Here is a 20431-nt window from a genome sequence, read left to right as displayed (position 1 = left end):
AACAGTATTATTGAGATGTAAATCAAACTGTTTGCAGCTAATTCATCAATATTTTCCCCTGAAAATCCTCCTTGAATATTTCAAGTTACTTTGTCAAGGGTAATCTCATCAAGTTTTCTGAGAACATTGTAATGTAGAGGCCTAATTCCAGTGATAAGTTACTTGCCCTGCAGCTTGCTTTGGTTTCAATACAATCAGTATTTTATCGACAGGTGATTATCACTGCAAGACCAGGTGTCATGTGCCAGACGGTCCAGCTAATCTGTGTAACCCCACCCTCACCACTGATTGCTGACAATGTACAGTGTACATGAGCCAATCAGCAGTCTGGGAGGAGTTATACACAGCTCAGCATTCTGACCACTTGTAGATCTACAGCAGCGAAAACAGGGATTTTTTATCAAAACAGCATCAAGCAGTCCAGTAAGTGACAAATCACTGGAATCGTGCTCTCTGCCTCAAGATCAGGGCAAAGTGAGGCCCGCAGGCCACATTGGCCCTCTGGCTGATCCAATCCGGCCCGCTAACCGAGATACCCGAAGGGCTGAAAACAGTGGACCACACCATGTTCTACACTGGTGCACGGTCACTGCTCACTTCCAGATGTCAACACTATTTGCATCCACAGGATGTAAGCAGCAGTGGACACATTGGTGGAGGACGGTGCTGCTGGCTCCTTCCACCAATCAGTGTGAGGCACAGCAGATGTGATGATGTCACATCATCGCGTGTGCTGTGCGGAGTGTCAGTGCATCGGAGACCAGAGGAGAGCGAGGTGAGTGTTTTTTCTTTTTTTTGTTCATGTGGATGGGATATTTCCATATATATGGGGGCTCGTAATGTATATAGGGGCTATATGGGGGGGCTCATACTTTATATAGGAGGCTATGTGAAGGCTCAATATATATGAGGCTATGTGGGCCTTATACTGTATGTACAGTGGGGAAAATAAGTATTTGATACACCGCCGATGTTGCAAGTTTTCCCACCTACAAAGACTGGAGGGGTCTGTAATTTTTATCGTAGGTATACTTCAACTGCGACAGACCGAATAATCCAGCAAATCACTTTGTATAATTTTTAAATGGTTTTCCTTTTTTTTTTTTTGCATGAAATAAGTATTTGATACAATAGAAAAACTGAACTGCAATTAGAGGTTAAATGTGTCCTGTAATTTTTGACCAGGTTTTTTTTTTTTTTATTTCAGCTTACAGGGGTGAATGATAAAATGGCAGAGTATAGCAGTACAGCTGGAGTGACATCAATAAACGCAGCATTAATGCACACATTGCAGAGACACCGAGATATACTGCAGGTAAGTTACATGGACAGGAGAATGCTGGTGACCACGATTACATTGCAGGGTCCACAATTACAAAAACATGTCCGCTTTCTTCCTAAAAATACACCTCACTTGTCCATGGGGTTTATCTGGTATTTGCTCAATTGAATTGGCCCAGGCTGCAATACTAATCATCCTGCGGTCATGTGTGTTGCTGTTTATAGAAGAAAGCAGACACTTTTCCAATTCTTCACAACCTAATTTATGTGACTTCTGACTTCATTACAAAGGAAAACCCCTTTTTCTCTTGTGGACAGCTATGATGGGGCTCTTTGCATATAACCGTGCGCTTGGCTATACAAATCTAAAGAAGCCAAGGAAGGTATTTCCATACAAAGTATTAAAATAGCCTTGCAGTTTTTTTTTGTAAAAGTGACAAACTATGTGCTGCCATATTGGATGTCACTTTATCATAAAAATAATTTATATAACAAAATCAAGGCCATGAGGATATAAGGCTGAGACTACATAGCGAAATTTGCCGCTACACAGGTTGCATGGCCAAAAATCGCTGTATGCTGCTGTTATATCGCAAGGGAACATGGTCACAGAGCAACCAGCAAACAAGCAAGACACACAAAAATCCAACTGGTTCCGACTTTTTGCAACTTGCTTGTCATGGTCATGGTATTTTCCGGGTTGCAATATACCCCATTCACTTACACTGTGCCGCAATGTAGTAACAACATACAGAGATCTTTGGGGTACTTTGCACACTACGACATCGCAAGCCGATTGTAGCAATGCCGAGCGCGATAGTCCCCTCCCCCGTCGCACATGCGATATCTAGTGATAGCTGCCGTAGCGAACATTATCGCTACGGCAGCTTCACATGCACTTACCTGCCCTGCGACGTCGCTCTGGCCGGCGACCCGCCTCCTTCCTAAGGGGGCGGGTCGTGCGACGTCACACGGCAGGCGGCCAATAGAAGCAGAGGGGCAGAGATGAGCAGGACGTAAACATCCCGCCCACCTCCTTCCTTCCTCATTGCAGGCGGGACGCAGGTAAGGAGATGTTCCTCTCTCCTGCGGCTTCATACACAGCGATGTGTGCTGCCGCAGAAATGAGGAACAACATCGTATCTGTCGCTGTAGCAACATTATGGAAATGCCCGACACTACACCGATCATACAATTTCGACACTTTTGCGCTCGTTAATTATAGTAAAAAGGATTCACATACTCAGATGTTGACAGCGACGCCAGATGTGCGTCACTTTCGATTTGACCCCACCGACATCGCAGCTGCGATGTCGTAGTGTGCAAAGTACCCCTTTGGCTGTGCAACTTGTGTTGAGGACACAGTCATCGTGCAGCCCCAGCCTTATTGTAAACTCATGTTTGAACGTTATCTTGCTATATATACCTGCATGGACATTATGCTGCATTATGGCATGCTTTGTATGTAAACTCAATCATCAGCTGGTGTCGGCGTTGGGTGAAATCAGCAGAATCCCAAATACAGTTTATATATGTATACAGACATGGGATAACCCCCAGTTATCATGTTCTTAGCAGACAGTTAACATTTAGGTGGTTCAGGGCTGGTGATTACTTGGCAGAGCAGGGCTGGTAATCGGCCTGCTGGAGGTAAGTGTAGAGAGGCATGAGAGGGCAGCTGTGAATATTAGGGGTAGAGGGACCCTACTGTTACCACTAGGAGAAACGTGCGCCTCTACTGGGTCTATTTGTGGAACATTTAGAATGGTAGAAAAAAACAGTGAGACTGTGCGGAGTCTGCCAGCAAGAGATGGGGAACTCGGCTGTGTACTGGGATAGGGACGGGCACACTGTTGTGACTGCGGGTGAAAAATGGGTTATGTTGTATCCACTTTGGTGTGTTCAGAGTGTGTAATTTGTGGTCCCTCACTTTCAGGATCAGGACCTGTGTAAGCCCTGTTTACACAGGATGATGTGCTACCAAGAACATTGATTTGTAAGGAAGCTTCAAGGGGTTGTCCACTACTTGAACAACCATTTCTCAATCCCTGTATTTTCCCACGGTAACATAGCAATGCTTATACTCCAGTTGTGGCTCTCCCAGAGATCGCATGACATTGTCACGCAATCCCTATGACAAAATCAAGACTGGTTTCACTGTCCCTTTTTTCACACGTAATTGACATCCCCTAGCTGATGAGCTCTGTGGCTTCTCTCTCACGTCATACGGAGGGGAGTATAGATGTTATATGTGTTATTACTTTACTGTGGGGAAATGTAAGGGTTGTCTGAATAGTGGACAATCTCTTTAAAAATTTCACCCAACGAGCAAGTGTTTTACTTGTTCCTCTGGTGATCAAAAGCCTACAACAGTGTTGTTAAATGAGTGAACTTAGGAACATTCATTCATGATAAGCTTTAAGGGTTAATGCACCTTTTAGATTAGATCATCCTTGATCTAGATATTGTCTATGCTTAAATAGAAAGGTAATGGGGGTGTCACACACAGCGACGACGACAACGACATCACTGCTAAGTCGCCATTTTCTGTGACGTAGCAACGACCTCAACAGCGACATCGCTGTGTTTGACACATAACAACGATCAGACCCCTGATGCGAGATCGCTGCTCGCTCTTGAATATTCCAGGTCATTTTTTGATCGCTGCTATCCCGCTGTGCCACATTCATCCTTGTGTTTGACACCGCAGCAGCGACGGTCGCGACGACGCTGAAGGCAGTGACATAGGACTGAAGACAGGACAAGGGCGTGTTTTTGCGGTGTATTTTACAACGCCCCCCACGACTCCGATTGGTGGTCATAGCAGCGTTCCGATTGGATAACTTGCCGAAGGCGTTAGTGATTTCATTCTTTAAGTTCCATTCTTTGTTCCACGTAGTAGAGTCTCTGTCTGGTGTCGCTAGTGTGTCGTTCTTTGGGTGACCGTGCCAAACAAAGGAAGACACAATCAGGCGCCGCTGTAGTGATCACCAATCGGAACAAAGGGGCGTGAAAAAGGCAACGCAAAGGCGCTGTAGCGATCAACAATCGGAACAGAGGGGCTTGAAAAGAGGCAACGCAAAACATGTCTAGGGGTAAACACGACGCCTCTATCAAGGTCTGAGTCGTCGTACAGCGACGCGTGTGACACGTCCCAACCACTGTCGAGGTCGCTATGATCGCTGCTCCGTCGCTGTTTAAAATGACATGTTTGACAGCTTACTAGCGATCATATAAGGTTGCTGTTACGTCACAGGAAATGGTGACGTAACAGCGACATCGCTGTCGTTGTGTGTGAACCCAGCTTAATAGGTGCACCTATCACCTTCCACTGGTTAGCTGCCACAGCCGTTGGTACGTGTTTATACAATGCTTGTGACTTTCATGACAACTACGTGAGCCTTCCTGATCCCAGCATATCCACTTCTCTACTCGGGTAAGACTCTAGCTGCGCTTTTTGTCTCCCTCAATTTGTTTTTAGCCTGCCAAATAGGAAGTTAAAAAGAAAAGAAGAGCTATGATACGAGAGTATTAATATCTGTGTGTAGTTCACATAAAGGTATAATCCACGTAACTAATATAAAAACTCTGTAAAGGCAGTATAATACTCCTGCACCGCAGATTTTATGAAATGCCCCAGCGTTACACCGTAGAAAGAAGGGTCTGGAGTGCTGGTGGACTAACTTGGCCATTTTGTGTATTTTGTCTACTCAGCACCTTCCAATACTCAAGTCTAATAGGGATAGGTCCTAAGATCCAGTTCTTTACAGTTCACCCAAAATAATAAGACAAAGTGCAGAAAAATATCAACCAGCCAATTTCCCTTTCATTCTATTGGCCTCAGCTTTCCGTCCCCATAGATCTGTAAGTCTAGTTGATTTGTCATCACATACGTGTGATTGCCCCTTTAAAGGGATCGCCCCTTTGGTCACTATAAGCTGCGGCCACCGCCAGTGGGCTCTTGTATACAGCATCCTAACATGCTGTATATAAGAGCCCAGACCGCTTTGTACAACGTAAACACTCTATAATACTCACCTAAACCGGTCGCTGCTGTGGATGTGGCTCAAATGGGCGTCTTCATCCTCCGGTGCCTCCTCTTTCAGTCATCTTCGTCCTCCTTCTGCAGCCTGTGTGCATGACGCGTCTATGTCATACACTCTCGCCGGTCCCGCGCAGGCGCACTACAATGCTTTGATCTGCCCTTCTCAGGATCTGAATGCTGGCGAGTGTGGATGACATTGGACACGTCATGCACTGCGGCTTCAGAAGATGGAGGACGAAGATGGCTGAAAGAGGAGGCGCCGGCACCGAAGGACGAAGATGCCCATTTGGCCCACATCCACCTCAGGGACCAGTTTAGGTGAGTATTATAGAGTGTTTATATTCTACACAGTGGCCTGAACTGTTATATACAGCATGTTACAACGCTGTATATAAGAGCTCACTGGTGGAGGCTGCAGCTTATAGGGCAAAAAAACGGTGACAAGTTCCCTTTTAAGCTCCATGTTTTATTCTCCATAGCTGATGTTTAGTTCATTTGGTTTCCATTACTCCGGGAGTGTCCGTGTTGATGTATCTAGTAACTGTCCTGCATGAGAAGCAAAAATAGAGGGAAGAAATGAAAAATGTCTCCGTGTGTCTGTTTCTAGTAAAATCCTCTGCTTTCCAGTTCTCATTTCTTCCTTATTACATATTAATCTGTGTGCTTGTAACAAATAACGCCGGCCAGTTATTAATAGATGAGATTGTTGTTTTACAGGATTACACACATGAATTCCACAAAACAAAAGCTAATTTCCAGGCAATTCGAGAAAGAGAAGATCTCCTGGGATCCGTGCGGAAGGATATTGAGTAAGTCACAAATGATGTTAGAGCGTCGGAGCCGATGACTTGAGTGGTCAGTGCTGAGTGCTGCTTTCTTGTCAAAGATTTATAGCCCCGATATTACAGCACATTCCTGCTTTCCTCTTATGTTATTTCAGTGCTGCTTTCTACACAGCAATCTGCTACTCAGCATCTCAGGAAGTCTCTGTAGTTTATGGTTTTATTATTTTTAGACCATATGGGGTGACTTAAGAGAGAATGCAGTGTCTATAATTGCTCCTTCTGCTTTTAGAGGAGTTGTAGATTTAGTTGTGATAACGGTTTATTAGCGGGAGAAAAATGCTGGAAAACAACAAATGAACCACAAAAGTGTTAGAAGTCCTGACATTTCCATGTACTGAAGTCTCAGTCCACAGTTTAATTTCATGGGTTTATCCCTCTCTAATTAAACAAATTTTCAATTCCGTTATTTTCTTCACTATATATCGCTTTTCTTTCAATGGCTCAATATTGTACTTTCGTCTGAAAAAGTTGTCATCTTACATGTGAGTACTTAAAGTGAACCTGTCAGGTGCAATGTGCACTCAGAACCACGAGCAGTTCTGGGTGCATATTGGTAATCCCTGCCTAACCGTCCCTGTATCTAGTAGCATAGATAGAGATCTTAAGAAAAAGTATTTCTAAAGATCCTTTATGATATGCTAATGAGCGCAGGGACTAGTCGCAAGGGTGTTAGTTCTTGTGCTTATTCCACCCTCTTTGCATGGTAGTACACTTGCTAACTTGCTATTCAATGCCCATTAGCTTGCATCATCAGCGGTGACACGCGTACGTGTCCACTGCCACCGCTGATCAGAATGCCTGGCACTTCCAGTCATGCGCACTATTAAGCCGGGTTCAGAGAGGTCTAATGTACATGACTGGAAGTGCCGGGGACTTCTGATCATGCGCACTGATCCTAAGACCGGCGTTCTGAAGCGGTGGCAGGGAACACAGGTACATGCTTCACCACTGATGACGCAAGGCAGTGGGCATTGAATAGCATAATAGCACACCCAGGGCGGAATGCGCGCTGGAACGAACATCCTTGGGACTAGTCCCCTCGCTCATTAGCATATCATAGAGGATCTTTAGAAATACTTTTTCTAAAGATCTCTTTATCTATGTATGTTACTAGATACAGGAATGGTTAGGCAGGGAATAGCAATATGCACCCAGGACTAGTGAAAAAAAAAATAGTGAAAAAAAACCCCTAAAAGTTCAAATGGAAAAGAAAAGGAAATCCAGCGCAGACCTCAAAAGATTGAAAGGTCCATGTTTATTGATAATCCATTAAAAAGTGTAAATCCGGATTATAATTATAATTAATCAACATCAATAAACATGGACCTTTTCATATTCTGAGGTCTGCGCTGGATTTCCTTTTCCGGTGGAACAGCTGATCGTTGAGCTGATAATCTATTTGCTTTTTCTGTAAAAGTTCAAATCACCCCCCTTTCGCCCCATTGAAAATTAAAGGGTTAAAAAAAAAAATATATATATACACATATTTGGTATCGTCGTGTTCAGAAATGCCCGATCTATCAAAATATAAAATCAATTAATCTGATCAGTAAACGGTGTAGCGGCAAAAATATCCAAACGCCAAAATTACGTTTTTGGGCTCCACAAATTTTGCGCTAAATGCAATAACAGGTGATCAAAGAGTAGCATCTGCGCAAAAATGCATTCATTAAAAATGTCAGCCTGAGACGCAAAAATAAGCAGTCTCTGAGCCATAGATCCCGAAAAATGAGACCGCTACGGGTCTCGGCATATGGTGTAAAACATGCGCCACTTTTTTCAGACAAACTTTTGATTTTTTTTTTTAACTCCTTAGATAAAAGTAAACCTATACATGTTAGGTGTCTACAAACTCACACTGACCTCAGGCATCACATCCACAGATCAGTTTTACCATTTAGTGAACACAGTGAGTAAAATATCTCAAAAACAATAGTGCTATCGCATTTGGATTTTGATTGCCGTTTTCCTGTACACTATATGGTAAAACCTATGGTTTCATTTAAAATCACAGCTCGTTCCGCAAAAAATGAGCCCTCACATGACCATATTGACTGAAAAATAAAAAAATTACGTGTCTTGGAAGAATGTCGAAAAAAAAAACCGGAAAGCGAAAAATCAGCCGGGCGTGAGGGGGTTAAAGGGGTTTTCTCAAGTTCGTTCTTCAGGAGTGCAGTGCACCTCTGTCTCACATCTTCCTGGTTGTCAGGGGGCAGGATGCTCCTGATAATTGACACTTTGGACTAGTGGGTTGGTTGAACCGATGATTCAAACAGTTTGCTTTTCTATGCTGCAAGCAGTCACTTTTGCCTTCGCAGCATAGAAGGAACCCAAGGGTATAAATGGCAGAAACCAGAGATCAAGCCTGCTTCAGAGCAGCTCTTACAGATTCTATAGAAAGAGCTCGTAAGTGCTGCACTCCTTGCCTAGGAGACTGATCACCTCTAATAGACTGAAGCAGTGGTCGATAACCCAGACAACGAGCAGTTAACTATAGAATTAAAATTCCCTCTGTTCTTCAGAATGAAGAGAATTTTTAATATGTAAATTGCAAAGTTGTTTGTTTTATCAAATTCTTTTCAATTTTAGTTCCAAAAACGTTTTGTTTTATATCAACAAAATACAAAAGAGTACTTATCAATATACCGTATTTTTCGCTTTATAATACGCACTTTTGTTCTCCCAAATTTTGGGGGAAAGTAGGGGGTGTATGAAAGTAGGTATGTATGTATGTATGTATGTGTATGTATGTGTGTGTGTGTGTGTATATATATATATATATATATATATATATATATATATATATATATATATATATATATATATATATATATATATACACACACAGTCATATGAAAAAGTTTGGGCACCCCTATTAATGTTAACCTTTTTTCTTTATAACAATTTGGGTTTTTGCAACAGCTATTTCAGTTTCACATATCTAATAACTGATGGACTGAGTAATATTTCTGGATTGAAATGAGGTTTAATGTAGTAACAGAAAATGTGCAATCCGCATTTAAACTAAATTTGACAGGTGCATAAGTATGGGCACCCTTATCAATTTCTTGATTTGAACACTCCTAACTACTTTTTACTGACTTACTAAAGCATTAAATTGGTTTTGTAACCTCATTGAGCTTTGAACTTCATAGGTAGGTGTATCCAATCATGAGAAAAGGTATTTAAGGTGGCCACTTGCAAGTTGTTCTCCTATTTGAATCTCCTATGAAGAGTGGCATCATGGGCTCCTCAAAACAACTCTCAAATGATCTGAAAACAAAGATTATTCAACATAGTTGTTCAGGGGAAGGATACAAAAAGTTGTCTCAGAGATTTAAACTGTCAGTTTCCACTGTGAGGAACATAGTAAGGAAATGGAAGAACACAGGTACAGTTCTTGTTACGCCAAGAAGTGGCAGGCCAAGAAAAATATCAGAAAGGCAGAGAAGAAGAATGGTGAGAAAAGTCAAGGACAATCCACAGACCACCTCCAAAGACCTGCAGCATCATCTTGTTGCAGATGGTGTCAATGTGCATCGTTCAACAATACAGCGCACGTTGCACAAGGAGAAGCTGTATGGGAGAGTGATGCGAAAGAAGCCGTTTCTGCAAGCACGCCACAAACAGAGTTGCCTGAGGTATGCAAAAGCAGATTTGGACAAGCCAGTTACATTTTGGAAGAAGGTCATGTGGACTGATGAAACAAAGATTGAGTTGTTTGGTCATACAAAGGTGTTATGCATGGAGGCAAAAAAACACGGCATTCCAAGAAAAGCACTTGCTACTCATAGTAAAATTTGGTGGAGGTTCCATCATGCTTTGGGGCTGTGTGGCCAATGCTGGCACCGGGAATCTTGTTAAAGTTGAGGGTGGCATGGATTCAACTCAGTATCAGCAGATTCTTAACAATAATGTGAAAGAATCAGTGACGAAGTTGAAGTTACGCAGGGGATGGATATTTCAGCAAGACAATGATCCAAAACACCGCTCCAAATCTGCTCAGGCATTCATACAGAGGAACAATTACAATGTTCTGGAATGGCCATCCCAGTCCCCAGACCTGAATATCATTGAAAATCTGTGGGATGATTTGAAGCGTGCTGTCCATGCTCGGCGACCATCAAACTTAACTGGAATTGTTTTGTAAACAGGAATGGTCAAATATACCTTCATCCAGGATCCAGGAACTCATTAAAAGCTACAGGAAGCGACTAGAGGCTGTTATTTTTGCAAAAGGAGGATCTACAAAATATTAATGTCACTTTTATATTGAGGTGCCCATACTTTTGCACCAGTCAAATTTTGTTTAAATGCGGATTGCACATTTTCTGTTAGTACAATAAACCTCATTTCAAAACAGAAATATTACTGAGTCCATCAGTTATTAGATATATGAAACTGAAATAGCTGCTGCAAAAACCCAAATTGTTATGAAGAAAAAAGGTTAACATTAATAGGAGTGCCCAAACTTTTTCATATGACTATGTATGTATATGTACGTACACACACACACACACACACACACACACACACACACACACACACACACACACACACACTGGAGGGACCAGGTGAGGGGGGGGCAGCAGCTCTGGAGCGCTGCTGGGGGCAGGTGAACGCTGCAGGCGGCAGCGTTAGATCTCCTGCTCCCGCTCATATAATATGCACAGCCGCTGTCCATCACCATGGTGCTGAAATCGCACCGCAGTGACGGGCTGGGGGAGCGGTGCATATTATATGAGCCTGCGCCCCCCCTGTGATCGCACATGCCCCCCCCCCTGTGTTAGATATGGCCCCCATGCTGCTGGTCATCCTAAAATAAAAAAGCTTTACTTACCCCCTCCAGAGTTTCTCCCCGGTGTCATGCTTCCACTGTGATCAGGCACGCAGAGATGAGATCACTCTGCTGTGCCGATCACATGGCCGGCACCAAGAACCAGGAAGTGGAGGAACAGAAGCACCGAGGGAGACAGGAGGGAGATCAGCACTGGAGGAGGTAAGGAAAGAGTGTTTTATTTTACTATGGGCAGCAGCATTGGGGCGATATCTAACACAGGGGAACGTGTGCAATCCATAGGCAGCACAGGGGAACGTATGCAATCCTTAGGGGATCAAAGGCAGCACAGGGGAACGTATGCAATCCATAGGGGACCATAGGCAGCACAGGGGAACGTATGCAATCCATAGGGGACCATAGGCAGCACAGGGGAACGTATGCAATCCATAGGGGACCATAGGCAGCACAGGGGAATGTATGCAATCCATAGGGGGCCATAGGCAGCACAGGGGAACGTATGCAATTGTGACGCCCTGGACAAGCCAGGTAGTCACATACATACCAACACACACACCCCCACCCTAGGCAGTTACACCAGCCAAACCAAAAACCCTTGTTGCCTCCCTCCAGAGTCTGATGTCCACACCAGGTGGGACGGAGCCAGGCGGTTGGCCCCACCCACCGAGGAGTTCACAGGCCTGGAAGCGGGAAAGGTGTCAGTTCAGTCTTGGAGGTGAAAGTGAGAGGAGTGAACACTTGAGGTGTCTGGGTTGGAGCCCAGACACTGACAGCAAGGTTGGCAGACGGTGGTGGCCGTCTGCAGGAGTTGGTGGAACTCCGCAGAGCCGTAAGGACCGGGGTCGGGTGTCGGCCCGCCGGTACCGGACCGGGGAACGGAGTGAAGCTAAGCACACAGGCAGGGCCATCGGACCCCGACCCAGGCTTGGAGTCGCCGTCAATAGTCAAATCCGAATGTGACAGGAACCCCAGGGAATTCCCAACTACTAAGTCCCGATTGAAGGCAACCGTCCACCCAGAGAGGATATACAGCCACCGCCATAGGCTAGAGATCCAAGGGCCAGCGCCTGCGGGCAAAACGGGCTCCTACGGCATCTATACGTCAGGGAGCGGACTACCGGTGGGCAACCACAGGAGTCAAGATCATTCTCAAAGGTGCAGGGAAAGACAGCCACCATCAGCCGTCCGGGGAGAGCACAACAAGAACACTGCAGCCGGCTGCGAGACCCGTCAATCCGGCCGTTTTGGTTTACCTACGACTCTGTCAGTGATTGTCTGAGTGAGTACACCAGTGCCGTCCGGCACCGCGCCGCGCAGTCCCTGCACCCCAGCTATCCGGCCTCCCCATCACACCACCGGGCCCCGGGATCACCAACCCCCCTACCCACGGAGGGGACAACATCTCAGCTGCACCCTACCATCTCTCCCGGGATCCCCGTTACCAGCAGCGGTGGTGCCATTATCGCCACGACCCGTGGGTAGCGTCACGAACAATCTCCCTAACCATACCATCCCCATTTCACTCACGGGTGAGGATCGCTGCTCGAGTCCTCGGGTCCGGTCCACCGCTCGAGCCACCGAGCAGCAGCAGAAGCCCCGGACCCGAGTGTGGCGAGCGCGTCCCCTCCGTCCGCGACACAATCCATAGGGGACCATAGGCAGCACAGGGGAACGTATGCAATCCATAGGGGACCATAGGCAGCACAGGGGAACATATGCAATCCATAGGGGGCCATAGGCAGCAAAGGGGAATGTGTGCAATCCATAGGGGGCCATAGGCAGCACAAGGGAATGTGTGCAATCCATAGGGGGCCATAGGCAGCACAGGGGAACGTATGCAATCCTAGGGGGCCATAGGCAGCACAGGGGACTGTGTGCAATCCATAGGGGGCCATAGGCAGCACAGGGAACGTGTGCAATCCATAGGGGGCCATAGGCAGCAAAGGGGAATGTGTGCAATCCATAGGGGGCCATAGGCAGCACAGGGGAACATATGCAATCCATAGGGGGCCATAGGCAGCACAGAGGACTGTGTGCAATCCATAGGGGGCCATAGGCAGCACAGAGGACTGTGTGCAATCCATAGGGGGCCATAGGCAGCACAGGGGAACGTATGCAATCCATAGGGGACCATAGGCAGCATAGGGGAACGTATGCAATCCATAGGGGGCCATAGGCAGCAAAGGGGAATGTGTGCAATCCATAGGGGGCCATAGGCAGCACAGGGGAACGTATGCAATCCATAGGGGGCCATAGGCATCACAAGGGGAATGTGTGCAATCCATAGGGGGCCATAGGCAGCACAGGGGAACATATGCAATCCATAGGGGGCCATAGGCAACACAGAGGACTGTGTGCAATCCATAGGGGGCCATAGGCAGCACAGGGGAACATATGCAATCCATAGGGGGCCATAGGAGGCACAGAGGACTGTGTGCAATCCATAGGGGGCCATAGGCAGCACAGGGAATGTGTGCAATCCATAGGGGGCCATAGGCAGCAAAGGGGAATGTATGCAATCCATGGGGGGCCATAGGCAGCACAGGGGAATGTATGCAATCCATGGGGGGCCATAGGCAGCACAGGGGGACATATGCAATCCATAGGGGGCCATAGGCAGCACAGAGGACTGTGCAATCCATAGGGGGCCATAGGCAGCACAGGGAATGTGTGCAATCCATAGGGGGCCATAGGCAGCAAAGGGGAATGTATGCAATCCATAGGGGGCCATAGGCAGCACAGGGAACGTGTGCAATCCATAGGCAGCACAGGGGAACGTTTGCAATCCAAAGGGGGCCATAGGCAGCACAGGGGAACGTATGCAATCCATAGGGGGCCATAGGCATCACAAGGGACTGTATGCAATCCATAGGGGGCCATAGGCAGCACAGGGCAACGCACAGGGGACTGTGTGCAATCCATTGGGGGCCATAGGCAGCACAGGGAACGTGTGCAATCCATAGGGGGCCATAGGCAGCAAAGGGGAATGTGTGCAATCCATAGGGGGACATAGGCAGCACAGGGGAACGTATGCAATCCATAGGGGGCCATAGGCATCACAAGGGACTGTGTGCAATCCATAGGGGGCCATATGTAGCACAGGGAACATGTGCAATCCATAGGGGGCCATAGGCAGCAAAGGGGAATGTGTGCAATCCATAGGGGGACATAGGCAGCACAGGGGAACGTATGCAATCCATAGGGGGCCATAGGCAGCATAGGGGACTGTGTGCAATCCATAGGGGGCCATAGGCAGCACAAGGAACGTGTGCAATCCATAGGGGCCATAGGCAGCAAAGGGGAATGTGTGCAATCCATAGTGGGCCATAGGCAGCACAGGGGATTGTGTGCAATCCATAGGCAACACGGAACGTGTGCAACCCATAGGGGGCCATAGGCAGCAAAGGGGAATGTGTGCAATCCATAGGGGGCCATAGGCAGCACAGGGGAACGTGTGCCAGCACAAGGGGGCCATATTCAATATAAGGGGGCCATATCCAGATTAAGGGGGCTAATTTTAGGATGGGGGGCTATGAGGGACATATACCCTATATGATTTGTTAGACGGACACTGGCATTATAAGATGGACCCCATTTAACATTAAAAAAAAAATTCTCTTTTCCTTCACCAAATTTGGGGGTGCGTCTTAAAATCAGGTGCGAAAAATACGGTATATGCTTCTTAACATGGAGGTTGACACAAGGTAAAGGGTATAGAGGGCACAATATCATTGGAGAATACAGGTTCCAAGTTAATAGCTACTTTTCAGAAAAGAGAAGGAAAGAAAGGGAAGGGAGAAGGAACAAGAAGGAGGAGGGGAAAAGCGTAGGAAAAAGCACTCCCGAGGTGAATAAGAGTAACAAAAGAAGCAGAAGGAAAGATGCGAAGTGGAGAACAACAACAAAGATGGTGGAAATGTAGCGATAGGAATGTTATTACGCTTTGGTACTCTCTTGACTGTTACTCTAAGGGTGTCACTTGGAACAGAATACTTCACACAAGTTATGTCAGGGACACAAGTGGAAGTCTTTGGTGAGGTTGTTGGACGAGTCCTGGTGTAGGTCTATTCAGGGTGACCAAATATCGAGAAAATTGCTTTGCAATTTTAACCATGTAGGCTATATGCACACTGTGCTTTTTATGCAGATTTTGATGCTTTTTTTTTTTTTTTTTGAGAAAGCTGTCACCAAAATCTGCATGCCTACCCTCAAGCAAGCAAAGTCACAAATAGGGTTGGAAAGGGTTAAATTACCGTACTGCTGTGTAATAAAGATGAATGCTGGATCTTCGATATGTGACTTTATTCAACGCGTTTCGGAGCAACCTCCATCAGGATCATATATGATCATCCTGATGGAGGTTGCTACGAAACGCGTTGAATAAAGTCAATGTCTCGAAGATCCAGCATTCATCTTTATTGCACAACAGTGCGGTACTTTAACCCTTTCCACCCCTATTTGCAATCACAAAGTATGCTCGATACTGGGAGCTGCAGCAGCTGTGTTTCTTTTTCGCTCCTAATTGGGAGACCCAGACAGTGGGTGTATAGCTACTGCCTCTGGAGGCCGCACAAAGAACTACACTTAAAAGTGTAAGGCCCCTCCCCTTCTGGCTATACACCCTCCCGTAGGAGTACGGATTCCTCAGTTTTAGCTTTGTGCGAAGGAGGTCAGACACGCACGCATAGCTCCATTGTTTTTAGTCAGCAGCAGCTGCTGACTATGTCGGATGGAAGAAAAGAGGGCCCATACAGGGCTCCCAGCATGCTCCCTTCTCACCCCACTGTATGTCGGAGGTGTTTGTAAGGTTGAGGTACCCATTGCGGGTACGGTGGCTGGCGCCCACATGCTGATTCCTTCCCCATCCCTTTTTACAGGGCTCTGGGTGAAGTGGGATTTACTGGTCTCCAGGCACTGAGACCGTGCTCCATCTACAGCCCCTGGAGAAGATGCTGGATGGAGCGGAGTACATCAGGGACATGGCCCTGCTTCCTCAAGGTACTCTGTGTCCCCGTGCATTTGGCGCTCACACCGCAGCATGCTGGGTGTTGTAGTGCGCCGGGGACATCAGCGCTGCGGCGCTTGTGCCATGGCCTCATTCAGCTCGCTGAAGCAGGCACACTCTTGGGGAACGGTCGCGCCGGCCGCTGGGACTGCGGCGCGGCTGGCACTTGTGGTGCGCCGGGGACTTCAGCGCGGGCCGCGCTTTTACGGCGGCCGCGCTGATAACTCGAGTCCCCGGCTTTTGCGGCCTGGTTCCGTTCGTTCCCGCCCCCAGACCTGCCAGTCAGGAGAGGGGCGGGACGCTGGTCAGTGCATCAGCGCTGAGGGCTGGAGTCGTTTTTACATACTCCAGCCCTCACAATAGGCACAGAGGGGACACTGTTTCCCGCACTTTTGTTTGGGAACTCCCACGGGCCGCCCCTCTCCACAGACGCCGGCAGCCATTCCTGCTGACACGCTGACTACAGAGGGGAGCCGGGGAGACCCAGACAAGGAATTCACAGACATTATATGCTTCCTGTACCGCATGTGGGACTTTTCTACCGGCAGGCTCCATTGACCCCCATTGTGTGCAGTGCTCGGCCCCTGCGGCACTTGCACAGTCGGGACCTCTGCTGGACGTGACCCAGGGTGTACCACCTGTGAATGCTGTCCAGGTGACAGGAACTGAGTTTACGGCTTTTGCTGACAGAATGACTCTCCCTATGTCACAAATTCTTGACACATTGCGAGCTAGGCCTGTACTTCAGGCCACGGACACTGTGCAATCATTGCCCCCTGGTCCCCCTCAGCTGAATTACTTCCAAGCTCCGGGACGGGCACATACACCTCAGGGTGAAGACTCTGACTCGGACGATGGCCCCAGGCAACCTAAGCGGGCTCGCTATGAGGGGCCTTCACATTCATCTCAATGGTCAGGATCCCAGCGAGATGAATCTATGGGTGATGAGGCGGACGTAACTGATCAGGATTCTGATCCTGGGACCGCTCTCAATCTAGATACACCAGATGGTGACGCCATAGTTAATGATCTTATAGCGTCCATCAATAAGATGTTAAATATTTCCCCACCAGCTCCTCTTGTAGAGGAGTCAGCTTCGCAGCACGAGAGAATCCATTTCAGATATCCTAAGCGTACATTAAGCACTTTTCTGGACCACGCTGACTTTAGAGACGCAATCCAGAAACCCCACGCTTATCCGGAAAGGCGTTTTTCTAAACGGCTTAAAGATACACGTCTTACCCGCTATTCAGCGGGCGGTAAGCAGCCCTCCGGGCTCACCCCCTCTTGTGCCAGTAGTAATCTTAGTATTTTGTTCTGCAAATACTTTGTACTGCATAACGCTGGTCGCCCTGTGGCTATAGACTCTCTCATATTGTAGAGAGCCAACAGCATGTCGTCCACAAAACGCAAGGGTGCCAAGGCATGTGCAAGTCGACTCAATCACACGTGCATTTGACCCGCAGGTAGCACCATTGACCTCGCAAATGGCGGCATTCGCGTCGTACGCGATTAATGCTGTTCTTGACGCTACAAGCCGCACGGCAGTGGCGTCAGCCAACTCCGTTGTTTTGCGTAGGGCCCTGTGGTTGAGACACTGGAAGGCAGATTCTCATTCCAAGAAGTGCTTAACCAATTTGCCTTTTTCTCGTGACCGTTTGTTTGGAGAGCGTTTGGATGAAATCATCAAACACTCCAAGGGTAAGGACTCATCCTTACCGCAACACAGACAAAACAAACCCCAACAGAGGAGGGGTCAGTCTGGTTATCGGTCCTTTCGAGGACCGGGCAGGTCCCAATTCTCCTCGTCAAAAAAGACTCAAAAAGATCAGAGACGCTCAGATTCTTGGAGGTCTCAGTCACGCCCAAAAAAGACAGCCGGAGGAACCGTTGCCAAGACGGCGTCCTCATGACTTGCAGTCTCCGATTCCCACACCCTCGGTCGGTGGGAGGCTTTCCCACTTTGGCGACATTTGGCTGTCACGCGTCAAAGACCGTTGGGTGAGGGATATTCTGTCTCACGGGTACAGGATAGAGTTCAGTTCTCGTCCGCCAACTCGTTTCTTCAGAACTTCTCCACCACCAGACCGAGCCGATGCTCTGTTGCAGGCGGTGGCCGCTCTAAAGGCGGAAGGAGTGGTGACCTCCGTCCCTCTTCAGGAACAAGGTCACGGTTTTTACTCCAATCTGTTTGTGGTCCCAAAAAAGGACGGATCGTATCGACCCGTCCTGGATCTAAAGTTGCTCAACAGACACGTAAAAGTCAGGAGGTTCCGGATGGAATCCCTACGCTCCGTCATAGCCTCAATGTCTCAAGGAGATTTTCTAGCATCAATAGATATCAAAGATGCGTATCTCCACGTGCCGATTGCGCCAGAGCATCAGCGTTTCCTACGCTTCGTCATACACAACGAACACCTGCAGTTCGTAGCGTTACCTTTCGGTCTGGCAACAGCCCCCCGGGTCTTCTCCAAGGTCATGGCAGCAGTAGTAGCTGTTCTGCACTCGCAAGGTCACTCGGTCATCCCGTATCTAGACGACCTGCTTATAAAGGCACCCTCTCAAGAGGCATGCCAACACAGTCTGAAGGTGGCACTAGACACTCTCCAGAGTTTCGGGTGGATTATCAACTTTCCAAAGTCTCATCTAACCCCGACCCAATCTCTGACTTATCTTGGCATGGAGTTTCATACTCTCTCAGCGATAGTGAAGCTTCCACTGGACAAGCAGTGTTCGCTACGGACAGGAGTGCAATCTCTCCTTCAGAGTCAGTCGCACTCACTGAGGCGCCTCATGCATTTCCTAGGAAAGATGGTAGCAGCGATGGAGGCGGTCCCGTTCGCGCAGTTTCATCTGCGCCCTCTACAATGGGACATTCTACGCCAATGGGATGGGAAATCGACGTCCCTCGACAGGACTGTCTCCCTCTCTCAGACTGCCAAGGACTCTCTGCGTTGGTGGCTTCTCCCCACCTCATTGTCACAGGGAAAGTCGTTCCTACCCCCATCCTGGGCAGTGGTCACGACGGATGCGAGCCTATCAGGGTGGGGAGCGGTGTTTCTCCACCACAGGGCTCAGGGGACGTGGACTCAGGAAGAGTCCACCCTGCAGATCAATGTTCTGGAAATCAGAGCAGTCTATCTTGCTCTGCGAGCCTTCCAACAATGGCTGGAAGGCAAGCAGATTCGGATTCAGTCGGACAATTCCACGGCGGTGGCGTACATCAACCACCAAGGGGGAACACGCAGTCGCCAAGCCTTTCAAGAAGTCCGGCGGATTTTGACGTGGGTGGAAAGCAAAGCGTCCACCATATCCGCAGTTCACATTCCAGGCGTGGAAAACTGGGAAGCAGACTTTCTCAGTCGCCAGGGCATGGACGCAGGAGAATGGTCCCTTCACCCGGACGTGTTTCAGCAGATCTGTTGCCGCTGGGGGACGCCGGACGTCGATCTGATGGCGTCACGGCACAACAACAAGGTCCCAGTTTTCATGGCACGGTCTCACGATCACCGAGCGCTGGCGGCAGACGCCTTGGTTCAGGATTGGTCGCAATTCCGACTACCCTATGTGTTCCCACCTCTAGCATTGTTACCCAGAGTTCTCAGGAAAATCAGGTCCGACTGCCATCGAGCCATTCTCGTCGCTCCAGACTGGCCAAGAAGGTCGTGGTACCCGGATCTGTGGCATCTCACGGTAGGCCAACCGTGGGCACTGCCAGACCGTCCAGATTTACTGTCTCAAGGGCCGTTTTTCCATCTGAATTCTGCGGGCCTGAACCTGACTGTGTGGCCATTGAGTCCTGGATCCTAGCGGCCTCAGGTTTATCTCATGAAGTTGTTGCCACAATGAGACAGGCTAGGAAACCATCCTCAGCTAAGATCTATCACAGGACGTGGAAGATATTCTTAGCTTGGTGCTTGGCTCAGGGAGTTTCTCCCTGGCCATTTGCATTGCCAATTTTTCTTTCCTTCCTGCAGTCTGGGTTGGAAAAAGGTTTGTCGCTTAGCTCTCTTAAGGGTCAAGTCTCCGCGCTATCCGTATTCTTTCAGAAGCGCTTGGCACGGCTTTCTAAAGTACGCACGTTTCTCCAAGGAGTTTGTCATATCGTTCCTCCTTACAGACGGCCATTGGAACCCTGGGATCTAAACAAGGTTCTCATTGCTCTCCAGAAGCCGCCTTTCGAGCCTTTGAAAGAGGTTTCCCTTTCTCGGCTTTCACAAAAAGTAGTTTTTCTTGTGGCGGTCACGTCTCTTCGAAGAGTGTCCGAGCTAGCGGCGTTATCTTGCAAATCTCCCTTCCTGGTGTTTCACCAAGACAAGGTAGTACTGCGTCCAATTCCAGAGTTTTCTCCCAAGGTGGTTTCTTCCTTTCATCTCAATCAGGATATCACTTTGCCATCTTTGTGTCCGCATCCAGTTCACCAATTTGAAAAAGGTTTACATCTGTTGGACCTGGTG

General features: G+C 47.9%; 1 protein-coding gene across 2 annotated transcripts in view; it reads left to right on the top strand.

Moving 5' to 3' along the window:
• Positions 1 to 20431, top strand: part of GOSR1 (golgi SNAP receptor complex member 1) — a 124333-nt gene that overhangs the window by 31679 nt on the left and 72223 nt on the right. For both annotated transcript variants that reach the window (XM_075335229.1, XM_075335228.1), the window contains exons 4-5: positions 1208 to 1315; positions 6044 to 6135. In XM_075335229.1, coding sequence (XP_075191344.1) covers positions 1208 to 1315; positions 6044 to 6135 — 200 coding nt within the window. The remainder of the gene's footprint in view (positions 1 to 1207; positions 1316 to 6043; positions 6136 to 20431) is intronic.

Source organism: Anomaloglossus baeobatrachus, chromosome 2 (assembly GCF_048569485.1).
Source record: "Anomaloglossus baeobatrachus isolate aAnoBae1 chromosome 2, aAnoBae1.hap1, whole genome shotgun sequence".
Taxonomy (NCBI): domain Eukaryota; kingdom Metazoa; phylum Chordata; class Amphibia; order Anura; family Aromobatidae; genus Anomaloglossus; species Anomaloglossus baeobatrachus.
Note: the sequence above shows the minus strand (reverse complement) of the source record. Positions and strands in the feature narration are given on the sequence as shown.